The sequence below is a fragment of the Gobio gobio genome, assembly GCF_949357685.1.
Source record: "Gobio gobio genome assembly, chromosome: 1".
Lineage (NCBI taxonomy): Eukaryota > Metazoa > Chordata > Actinopteri > Cypriniformes > Gobionidae > Gobio > Gobio gobio.
In genome coordinates this window covers 4,749,507-4,762,597 of record NC_137097.1, presented here as the reverse complement: position 1 = coordinate 4,762,597, position 13,091 = coordinate 4,749,507, and the positions used below count along the sequence as shown (strand labels likewise).

Below are 13,091 nucleotides of genomic sequence, written 5' to 3'. Positions count from 1 at the left end.
AGGTTAAATCGTCAGGCCCAAGGAAAGACACAGCATTTGAGATGGACATTTCAACAGCATTTACCAAAAATTTCTCGCTAAACTGAGAGGCAGTGAGTGGGTTTATAAAGCGAGAATACGAGCCTACCGGCTTATTCACGATAACGGCAGAGCTCACACCAGGGATCGTAAATAAAATGGGCTTATGATCAGAGAAGGAAGCATTTTCAATATATACATTATCTACAGATGTACCATATGACATAATCAGATCAAGAGTATGACCAAGGACATGTGTTGCTTGATTTATATGTTGGGTAAAACCAAATGAGTCCAGAACATTGCAAAGCTCAGCAACCAAGGGACGTCCGGGGCAACAAACATGTACATTAAAATCACCCAGCATTAACATACGATCATACAACGGAACAACAGAAGTTAAAAATTCTGATAAATCACTTAAAAATGTGATGCTGCATTTACGTCAGTCATGGCAGATCACGTGGCGTTTGCTTGCTTTATCGCAGACGAGCTGGAAGCGATAGAAATTCCATTCTTTTTGCATGAAATTGAGCCCAATGAGCAACGAAGGTGAGTAAAGGTTCAATGTAATAAGTAGACCTATTATTTTTTTTTATAAACTATACGTATAAGAATTTAATTTTAAAATTACTGCCTAGAATAAGAATACTGTAGGCCTATTGCAAACCAAATTAAGTGATTTAATTTTTTCTAGTCTTAACTCTTTACAATCAATGTATTATTGATGTAATAGGTGGCTCTGTGATCAATACATAACTACTATTGCTAGCCTATTGGTTTAAATATAGATAATTATTCATTCTGTTTACACAAAGAAATAATGGACTTTTATTCCTATTTCAACACTCCTGTATACCCTACTTATTTGATTAAAAGCCCAGTTCAACATAAAACATTGAACATTACATTTTAACTACCTGGGCCCTATTTTAACGATCTGAAACGCAAGTGTCAAAGCGCGAAGCGCAAGTAACTTTGTGGGCGGGTCTCGGCGCTGTTGCTATTTTCCCGGCGGGATAATTGGCTCTTGCGCCCGGCGCAAATCTAAAATGGGTTGGTCTGAAGTAGCTTCATTATTCATAGGTGTGGTTTGGGCGTAACGTGAATAAACCAATCAGAGCGTCATCCAACATTCCCTGTAAAAGCAGGTGCGCAAGTTCCATTATGGATTGCTATTATTATGGCGTATTTACCAGGCGCACGCCAGGAGCGGTTCACAGCCGAGGAGACTGATGTGCTTGTAAGAGCAGTGAAAGACAGAGAAGTTGTGTTGTATGGGGATGGGAGAAACCCACCCAAAATAGCGTCGGTTAAACAGGCGTGGGAGGAAATAGCCACAATTGTTTCATCAGCTGGCATCCCCAGGACGTCGCACCAGTGCCGCAAGCGCTACAATGACATCAGAAGACGGGGAAAGTCCAAGCTTGCCAGCATCAATCGGGCACGCCGTGTAACGGGAGGTGGATCTGCCTCTACTCAGGACCTGACGCCAGCAGAGGACATCGCTGCGTCCACCCTCACCGATTTTTTTTCCTGGTTCTTGACGGACAAACCAATTTGTTAGATGTCCTTATATACATATGTATTGCCAGAAGTTGCCACTATTGGGCAAACAGGTCTCCTTAATTATTAGACTACAATTAGCCTGAATAATTTGTAAGCTAGATTTATGCCTATTTTTTCACATCTTCGTGGCACACCACAATGATTTCCGTCATCTCATGTGTTAATATTTTTTAGTGTAACAATTTATGATTTGCAAAAATAACTGTTGCATCTGTGTAGATTACATGAGCAAAGTGTATGCGCGTTGTGCATGCTATACATTATGGTCAAGCATGCACCCTTAAAATAGCATAATGAACAACGCGCAACGCGCCACTGACTTTAGACTAGGTTTTTTCTGGTCAGTGGCGCAATTGTTTAATGGAACAGCAAAATAGCACCAGGGATTGTTTGCGCCGGAACACGCCTCCTTTTTTGCGCTGAACCGCCCAGGTAGCGCAAGTTCATTCACTAGTTTAGCGACGTGCTTCTGTGGAGGGAAAAGCGCGCTTTGCGCGGGTGCAAAATAGGAATGACACATGCGTCGTGTACAAAGTCAATTGCGCTGGGTGCAAGATAGGGCCCCCTGTGTCTTCCGTTACATGTATATAGGGAGCACAGTTTTCTTTCTGTTATTTACAGAATGGTTCCAAAAATCGTGAATTTTGTGGAGGACGTTGTCCCTCTCTACAGTCCCTCAGAATTTAGAGGGCATTTCAGGCTTTCCAAAGAACAAGTGGAGGTGGGTACAATATAAAATTAATTTAACTATTACAAGTGCTAGCATGTTGTCTTGATAACCTATTTTCTACTTGTACAGGATGTCATTACCACCCTTGGTCCTGTTTATATGAATTTACAACAGACCAAACTGCCACTCACAAACAGTGTTCTTGCCTGCCTTTGGACATTGGCCAATCAAGAGTCATATCGTGGGGTGGAAGATAGATTCAATATCTCAAAATCCACTCTTGCCAAGCATCTCCATGAGTTTTGTTCTTATGTCAATACATACATGGCCCACCACATTTCCTGGCCAAGAGGCCAAAGGCTGGAGATGTCAAAGTTAGGGTTTGACGCAGCAGGTTTCCCCAACACTGTATGTGCAGTGGATGGGTGCCACATTGCTATACTGAGACCCCATTGTGATAATCCCATAGCATACATGAATAGGAAACAGTTTTATTCTGTAAATTTAACTGGGTTTTGTGACAGTCAGCGGCGCTTCTGTCACATCAGTGTGGGTCACCCTGGGAGTTGGCATGATGCCAGGGCGTTTCGCTTTACAGAGGTTGGTCGTGTTCTCGATGAAGATCCTCATTCCCTTGTTCCACAGGGAATGTACATAATTGGGGATTCTGCCTACCCCCTGTTGCCTCAACTTATGAAGCCTTATAGAGACAATGGCCACTTGTCTACTAGGCAAAGATACTTTAACAGAGAGCTCAATGCTGCCCGTGAGGTCATTGAGCATGCATTTGGCATTCTAAAATCGAAGTTTAGAAGGCTCCAATGCATGCATATGAGAAGCATTTCAAATATCAGTTCAGCAGTCTCAGCATGCTGCATTTTGCATAATCTTTGTTTAGAGCCCAGTGACCAAGTTGTTGTGGTAGATGATGGTGTTGATGATGAACCTCACCCCCAGCAGCAACCCCACAACACTAATGCATCTCATTATAGAGACCAGATTTGTGGCCAGATCTAACTTGTATGTATATACATTTAACATACAAAAACTGAAAAGAAATGAGTGTTTATCTGGACTAAAACTTTTGTTCTTACGTCAGTAATTTATTTTATTTTATTTTTTATTTGGCAAATTACACTCTTCCTGTGAATTATATATATTGTTTTTGACCAATTTTTTTTTTGTTAATTAAATAAGAATGTTCTTGTTCTTTGAGATTTGGTGACTTCTCTTTCACTGGCTGAACACACAGCAAATTGGATTCAAGTCTAAGTTGGTGGTGGTAAAAAACAAACAAAACATTTCATATGGAGATTGACGTTATGTGATATAGATTTTTTTTTAATATATAGATAAATGGGTTAGTAAGAGAAGGAGTTGGGTGTATGGTGTTAAATGAAAGGAAATGGTGTTCTAAACATGCAGACAGGTCAATACTGAACATAGGGTTTCAGTACATAACTCATGTGGCATAATCAGATTTCTTAAACTGGACATTTTTTTACACCTCTGCGGTAGACTAAACACTTGTATCAGATTGTGTATCATTTCATCCAAGTCTTTTTGGATGCCTGTATCTCCCTGCACTTTAAACGGAGTTCCCATTTTCATTCATAACTTTAGCTTTGAAATACAATAGATTGAATGTTACCAACATGCAGTCGTTTCAGTGCAATTATCTTGTAAAAGTACTTTTCACTTCGTAACTTGGCAGTTAAAAATGCCGTTTAACATGCGCAAAGTGTGTAACAGATAAATGTCAGGATTTGTGTTGAAATGTATATTAAATGAACTCAGAAATAAATACTTGATTAGTTTATAATTAGAAATGGTGTAACTTGGCAGAGCGTAAAAAAAAAATCTGTCATGTAAAACATTTGAAGTTCAGGGAAAGGTGTCAATCAAAAGAGAAGGCGTTTACAGCTTTAAAAGATCATTTTAATGAGTTTCGTGTTAGTTTTGTAATAATTGTTTTTTATAATTTCATCTTGTCTTTTTCCCATTTTTTTTCACCTCCTCCACAATTGTTCCCAAGCTGCTCAACACCTTTTTTTTTTTTCAAAAGATCGTCTACGCCGCTCCTTTAGTCACCTCCATCTCTCCAGGTCTGGCCTCACCAGGGACTCAAGCACAACAGTCCTACTTTCTGCATGTGCTTCATAAGACTCCAGAAATTGAGATGGTTGTGGACGCCTCTGCCTGCTGGTGAGGTTTGCATTTTGCATGGCAGAGGTTCCAGGTTGTTTGTCCATGACAGCACCTGTTGGCTGGTCTTGAGGAGGAGTTGTGGGCCTGTTTTGGGATGCCTCTTCCAAACCAAGAGGAGTCGAGAATATCGTGCCAGGTGGTGCAGTACCAATCCCAGATGACCCAAATAACTCATCCATTAGCTGTGGGGAGGAAAAATGGCATGTCAAATATACAATGAAAAAAATGACAAATATTTCAGTCTTGTAAGACATGACAATGTTATTTTAGATACTTGTAAATAAGTAATATAATGCGGTTTTAAACTTACTGTATAGTACTCCCAGGTGTGCTTCCCCCTCACCAGTTGCACGCCGTCTGTCCTTTATGCGCTTATAAGTTGTTAACATGTTTGCTAGGTTTTTTTTTAATTCTCTCACTTGATAAGCTGTACCCCTTTTGTGAGAACGCCGTTTGTACCTTCTTATAGAAAGCCATTTTGTTCCTAAAGTAGAGCTGCTGATGAGTTCTTGTTAGGTCCAGTAGGAATAAGGTCATTTTAGGTGTTATTTCTGTAAAATGGAGGGGGTGGGGAGAGAAATTATAACCACACACAAAATTTTTTTAAACTTATAGCATTGACATTTATCTTTCTTGCAGTGTTTGATGCAATGGGATCTAATTCTATCGTCAAGTTTGCGGACGACACAACGGTGATTGGTCTCATCAGCAACAACGATGAGACTGCCTATAGGGAGGAGATCCAGCACCTGGCCACATGGTGCACCGAAAATAACCTGTTCCTCAACACCACCAAAACGAAGGAGCTCATCGTGGACTTCAGGAAGGAGTCAAGAGGCACACACGACACCATCCACATCAATGGAATGGCTGTTGAACGTGTCTCCAGTTTCAAGTTCCTGGGGATCCACATCTCGGCGGACATGTCGTGGACGACCAACACCTCCAGCCTGGTCAAGAAGGCTCACCAGCGCCTCTTCTTCCTGAGGACACTGAGGAAGAATCAACTCTCCTCGGCTATCCTGGTGAACTTCTATCGCTGCGCAATAGAAAGCATCCTGACCAACTGTGTGGCAGTATGGTATGGGAGCTGCTCTGTTGCGGAGCGCAAGGCACTGCAGCGGGTGGTGAAAACTGCCCAGCGCATCACAGGGACTCCACTACCTGCCATCGAGCACATCCAGAGGAAACGCTGTCTGCATCGAGCTCGCAGCATCCTCAAGGACTCCTCTCACCCAGCCCACAGACTGTTTTCTCTCCTGCCCTCCGGCAGGCGTTTCAGGATCCACCGGACCAGGACCAGCAGACTTAAGAACAGTTTTTTCCCCAGAGCTGTCTCTTTACTGAACTCAAACCCCCGCTGATCCACTTCCCTCATATACTGATAACTCTCCTACCTCACATCCACCTTCACTTTGTTATTTGCACTACCGACTGTTTATTACAGTAACAACTGTTTACTTATTCATTTTGCACTACCACACCGTAACTGGATTATGCTCATTTGCACTGCCGACTGTTTTTACAGTACCTACTGTTTACATTTGTATTTTGCACCGTACTTCTAACTGTAATATGCAATCACTTCCACTGCACTTTTACACTTTTTTTCAGATAGCTTCTGTCCATAATTTATTGCACTACCTTAATCCACTGCCATATTCCTCATTTTAGCCTAACATATCATTGTATACCTCTATCTGTAAAATTCTGTTTATAGTAATAGCCATCTGTATATTATATTATATTAATAGTACATATCCACCTGTAAATTCTGTTTATAGTATTAACCATCTGTATATTATTCACTGTACATATTCACCTGTAAATTCTGTTTATAGTAATAACCATCTCTCTATTTATAGATATATTTATATATACTCAGTACATATCCATGTCCTGCACTTATGCAAACGTTGTATATCCTGCACTTGCTGCTATTGCACTTCTGGTTAGACCTAAACTGCATTTCGTTGCCTTGTACTTGTACTTGTGTAATGACAATAAAGTTATACCTTGTGATTCATGCCTCTCTGACTGAATGGAGGGGGGTGAAGTTTGAATAGCTTCTGAAGGGTTTCCACACATTGCACCAGGTTGCAGCGTGGCAGACGGTGGGTCCTTGACAGTGGGGGTAAGTGGTACAGTGGGCCTAGTGGTAGTAATGGGGCACTGGCTGGTTGATGGTGGTGGTACAGTGGGCCTAGTGGTAGTAATGGGGCACTGGCTGGTTGATGGTGGTGGTACAGTGGGCCTAGTGGTAATAATGGGGCACTGGCTGGTTGATGGTGGTGGTACAGTGGGCCTAGTGGTAGTAATGGGGCACTGGCTGGTTGATGGTGGTGGTACAGTGGGCCTAGTGGTAGTGATGGGGCACTGGCTGGTTGATGGTGGTGGTACAGTGGGCCTAGTGGTAGTGATGGGGCACTGGCTGGTTGATGGTGGTGGTACAGTGGGCCTAGTGGTAGTAATGGGGCACTGGCTGGTTGATGGTGGTGGTACAGTGGGCCTAGTGGTAGTAATGGGGCACTGGCTGGTTGATGGTGGTGGTACAGTGGGCCTAGTGGTAGTAATGGGGCACTGGCTGGTTGATGGTGGTGGTACAGTGGGCCTAGTGGTAGTAATGGGGCACTGGCTGGTTGATGGTGGTGGTACAGTGGGCCTAGTGGTAGTGATGAGGCACTGGATTGTTGATGGTGGTGGTACAGTGGGCCTAGTGGTAGTGATGGGGCACTGGCTGGTTGATGGTGGTGGTACAGTGGGCCTAGTGGTAGTAATGGGGCACTGGCTGGTTGATGGTGGTGGTACAGTGGGCCTAGTGGTAGTGATGGGGCACTGGCTGGTTGATGGTGGTGGTACAGTGGGCCTAGTGGTAGTGATGGGGCACTGGCTGGTTGATGGTGGTGGTACAGTGGGCCTAGTGGTAGTGATGGGGCACTGGCTGGTTGATGGTGGTGGTACAGTGGGCCTAGTGGTAGTAATGGGGCACTGGCTGGTTGATGGTGGTGGTACAGGGGGCCTAGTGGTAGTAATGGGGCACTGGCTGGTTGATGGTGGTGGTACAGGGGGCCTAGTGGTAGTGATGGGGCACTGGCTGGTTTATGGTGGCTGTGGATTCACAAAACTGAGGTTTAGGGGTTCAGGCGACCTACTGGAGGTAGTGGGACACAGAGTAGAAGGTTGGGGGAGCGTTGCAGGGCAAGCTGGGCCACTGATTAGAGCTGTTTGGAGAGAAGGCTGTAGATGTGGTCATGATCACTTAAGAAATATTGTACGTGCTTATTCATCGAGTCTGTGTACCTTGTTTTGTTTCAACAGCTGATACCTTCTCCATGACAGAGGAAAGGAACTTTTGATCTGGAGAAATAAATCAATAAAACATTTGCACAAAATCATGTGACTTGTAATTACACCACAGTTCTGAGGTTTACTTACCATTCTTCATCCTTTCAGCGATGTCCTTGGAAACTGTTAGTGTAACAGCATTACCTTTGCTGTCTGCCACATTAATTGTTACATTGTCCATTTTGTTGTGTGTTACACAGGGTAATGCAGGTTCTTTATATATCCAAAGGAACCATGGGACGGACCATAGCCAACACCTGTTCCATTCATTATTACTAATAGTGACCAACAAATGCAATTACCCTTTTAAGTCAACTTTCAGTATTTGTTCAACTGTCAATTAGCAGTGATTGCAGTGGTGTTTTTATGATTTAGTGATTAAGTAGCTTTATGTTTTAAGAAACTATTAATAGGTATGTATAAGTGGTGTTTTGAAAGGGTGTCAAGAGAGAAACAAGCTATAATAAACTGAGAACATATTGGATGTGATGAATTACTTTTTCCTTCCAGTCAGCTAAGCTCTTTTTAACGTCTTTAAGACAAAACACCATACATTTTCATATACAGAGAACTGCAATTTTTATGGATTTTTTTATTTTGATTTACACCAACCATAAGTGCACAATTTTGTCCTGTTGATAAGTTAAAAATGCACCCTAAGTTGTTAGCAGTTTGTTAACTACATGCAAATGAATTATTATGAACACAGCAAAAGAAACTAGATAATATAAAGAGAAGAAACCATATGAACAAATGGAGGACCATAATGTATTATGCATTATTTGTATTGGAGCATATACAATTATGACCACATTATATGTTTTTAAGATTGACTTATTCTTAAAAAAAAATGTCATTTGAATAGGTTATGCAGCTGAAAACTGTAAAAGGTCCGTATGAAAAAGAAAGTCAGAATAAACCTACACACAACAAAACTATAAACGATATTAATCAAATAACAAAGTACAGTAAAAAACAAACAAATAAAAAACATCTGTAATAAACATGATTTATAAGATGAAGACGACGTGAAGAGTGAAATTCGGTTTTGGATGTTCGTATATTACAATTAGTGGAACTGAAGGTGTCCGAATAAACTTGAAACGCACGTCATCATTGTCGTCAGTGAGTCTGCCCAATCGTGGAACAGCTGTGTCGTCATCTGAGCCCGTGCAGCCTCGAGCAGCCGCTCTAGAGAAACTGCACCGGCTGTATTAGCCGGCTGCTCTCGAATCGCTCTTGCGGTACTTTGATGCCATACGTCACTGTCACGTGGCGTCAGCGCTGCCTCAAGTCGGACAACATTTCTAACCGGCATGCACTGCTTCAAGTCAGCCGCCGATCGGTCTGCGCATCGCTGGGTGAAGTCCAACAAGCCTAATATTGCTTTGCGTTGGGAGCTGATCTTCCACATATGGTAAGGGCGTGACATTTCTGTCACATGCTTAAAGTATTCGGCTAATCACAATGCACTGGATCTCTGGCCAATCAGAGCACACTGTACTTTTCAGAATGATGAGTATGTACTCATTTCAGAAAGTAGGGGCATAGAGGAGCAACAATGTTCAGTATGTGTACAATATTGCCTTTTTGAACCTAAAACACATTGCATTAAACCAAATACACAAAATAATGTTTTATTTAGAACCATCATATGATCTCTTTAACCGTTAATAACATCATTTTATCATTCAGTTTAATATTTTAATTTGGCAGTCAACCAATCATGAATTCAAATAGTACGGCTTATGCAAATGTAACGTTGATGCATCCAATGTGTGTGAAATGCGCTCAGTTGTCAAGTGTTTCTATGTAAGTCGCAAGCAATGTGCCAGCATTGACTGTTGGATCGCATGGGTTTATCCGTATGTCGCCATGGCAGGTTATATCCAGCATGGTGTGTTTTGAAACCAGTGAAAATTGCTGGTTAGTGTAGTACAGCTTATACTGCTTTTTAAAGTATTTGGCAAAAACTTTGAGTTGTAAAAGAAGTGTTACGCACAGGCTGAATTGGCAAATACTAGACAAAGACGCTCTTTTCCGCTCCTCAAATAGATAAAACATTAGCCTTTACACGCTTTGAAATAAGAAAAGCCTATACTTATTCAAAGAACCAGTTATTTATTTAACCTTGCACTACACACAAGCATAGACAGACTCCAAAATACGTGCAGGACTTCATTCACTATTGAGGTGGGTGGAGCTTCTGTATATGGTTTTGCCGACAGTTTGAGGATAGACTTGAATTACAAGGTTTAGTCACAAGCTGTTAGTATAAAGATTGATTCAAGCTCAGATGTAAAATATAGGCAAAAAATCGAATGAAACCATCTTCGGTGTGCATGAAAAGAAACGTTAAAATACAGATTCTGCTTGGAGTGAACCTATTTTTTTTCTTTCTGTTTTTAAGCCAAGGAAATTGCTTTTGTAGTCTTATAAAAAAACAAGATTTTCTCCGCTTTATGCCAGATTTGATATGTATATAATATTTGTTTTGAAGTATAAAAAATAAAGGAAAACACTTTCCCCCTACTGTGTGCATTCACTTTGTTAAGAACCATTCTTCAATAATGTGATATATTACAATACAATTCATCAAAATGTACCAATGGCTTAAACTTAACTAATCATAATCTCAGTGTTTGTTAAAAAGCAAGTTTTTTTGTGGCTGCCACCTTAGCATGTTCTGTCCTCACTCCTTCCGATACAACATGCTCAAGAAACGTCAACGATTTTTGCAGAAGATTACACTTCTTCAAATTTACCGTCAGACCTGCAGTCTCCAGTTCCGCAAACAATCGTCGAGATGCCCATAATGTTCCTGAACACTGGAGGAATAGACCACAATATCATTGATATAGATTAACCTGTTAGCCTGCACCCCCACTTTTGAGAAATCCCAAGAAATGGCAGTACTAAAACAGATACAGTTCATGAACCCTTTGCACTAAAAGCATAAATGTGGTATCATTTGAAAGCAGATACTTGGCAGTTTACTTGGCAGTTAAGTCAAAATGTATTGTTGTCATAATGAGGAAATTTGTTATAAGCTTCAAATGTTTGTAAAGTTATTAGAAATTGTTTTTTGTTAAATATCTTTATGAAAATAAAATTGAAGTTGGCCTTGTAGCAATCTAGAAATGCACTACAGCTAACGCCACATGTCTGACCGTGTTATATTTCAAATCGGAAGATGATAAGTCTAAAACGCTGAATTTTATGAAATGCTTTCAAGATCACGCTCCAAGCTGGTGGAACGCTCTTCCCAACGCCATCCGAAACGCAGAATCACTGACATGATTCAAAAGTCAACTAAAAACTCAGCTCTTCCGTGACTACTTAACCTCATAATTTTTTTTATTTTTTATTTTTTAATCTTTCCTTTATCTCCTCCTTTTTCCCTCCCTACTCTAGCCTGTGCTACACTGAGAAATGTACACAGTCTCAGTATTTCGGGCACTTGTTGCGCTCACTCGACTCTTCATGACCAATCGCTTCGTGTACCCCCAAATTGTAAGTCACTTTGGATAAAAGCGTCTGCTAAATGCATAAATGTAAATGAAAATCATGTCATGTGATTTTATTTTGAGAAGACTCTAAAATCATAACTGATGTTTATTGTCATTTCTTCTGAGCTTCCATTCAGTTTATTGTGTCTATTGTTTTGAGGTGCAAACTGCTCCATTCAGTTTCAGTCTCCCCAGCACACATTCACACCTCTAGTTATGGGTCTAATTATCTTATTCTTTTAAAAGTTTTTGTCTTCATTGTAATTACTGACGACTCTCTATTCAAACCTCATTCTTTGATCAAACTTCTCACTTCACCTTCTACACTGCAAAAAATGCTCTTCTTACTTAGTATTTTTTGTCTTGTTTCCAGTCTAAATATCAAACATTTCTTAAATCAAGATGCTTTTTTACTAGATAAGTACAATGACATAAGATATTTTTTCAAATTTTCTTGAAAATCAAATCAAAATGAAGTGATTTTTTGCTTAAAACAAGCAAAATGATCTGCCAATGGGGTGAGAAAAATAATCTTGTTTCTGTCTCAAACAGAAATAAGATTATTTTTCTCACCCCATTGGCAGATCATTTTGCTTGGTTTTTTTTTATTACCATTTTTAATCAATTGACATCATTTAAACTCTGACTGTCTGTTAATTTTAGACAAGGGTGTCAAACCCAGTATGGACGGCAATCTTTAGCTATTCCACTTTAACATAATTACACTAATTCAGAGTTAATCCAGAGATTAATTCGAATCATCCTCATAGCCTAAATGACGAAAGTAGTCATAATTACCAGTGACAGACAGAGCTGGATACCAATCCACTTAAAGCTCGTCCCATGTTCTGATCATCTTTTCATCCGATTCACTCAGAATAAACAACTTCTTTAAAGTTTGTCGTTTCACTTAACCCATTTGTAATGGCAAACACTCATTCCAGAGATTAATGTCATCACACACACACACACACACACACACACACACACACACACACACACACACACACACACACACACACACACACACAGGGGTTTTTTTGTGAAATGTGGGGACATTCCATAGGCGTAATGGATTTTATACCATACAAACCGTATTTTCTATCCCCCTACACTGCCCCTGCCCCTAAACCTACCCATCACAGGAAACTGCACAGTTTACTTTCTGTGGAAAAAAACCTCATTCTGTGATTTATAAGCATTTTGAAAAGTGAGGACATGGGTAACGTCCTCATATTTCACCCTCTTTTTGTAATACCTATGTCATACCCATGTCATTATACACATTTGTGTCCTGATATTTCACAAAAACATAAAAATTTGAGTAAAAAAAAAAAACATCTTAAACTATACTGACAACACACATGAACTGCAAGTGACCATAATAGTTACAGTAAAGACACACACTTCACGGTTCAAGACCTCCATTGTCTATAAAGCAATCCCAGCCAGAGCCGGATTAAATAAACGGACTACACTAGGCAGGCTGCATTTTTTGGGCCCCCCTCCATCGATGTTATTTATGAACTGAAATCTGAAACTTACCAAAGTTACTAATAAAAGTTAATTCACATTTTACATAGCATAGTCTTTGGTTACAAATTGGTTGTGTTGTATATTAAACAGTCTATCAGACTATTTTTTGATATTCATTATTTATACGTCATTACACGGCTCTATTAAATGCTATTAAATTATCCTCATCCATTGGGAGTGTCATTGTTAAGGCAGTAGTACCAGTAAATAACCAATAGGTGTCAGTAAACTATGTA

General features: G+C 40.3%; 1 protein-coding gene across 1 annotated transcript; it reads left to right on the top strand.

Annotated features, from left to right (window-relative positions):
- Positions 1–469: 469 nt before the first annotated feature.
- Positions 470–3,274, top strand: LOC307143332 (uncharacterized protein; the record flags this gene model as incomplete). The annotated part of the gene is made up of 3 exons (XM_079844815.1): positions 470–570; positions 2,209–2,308; positions 2,387–3,274. The coding sequence occupies 3 exons, from the start codon at positions 470–472 to the stop codon at positions 3,272–3,274; spliced, it is 1,089 nt and encodes a 362-aa protein (XP_079700941.1).
- Positions 3,275–13,091: the final 9,817 nt, after the last annotated feature.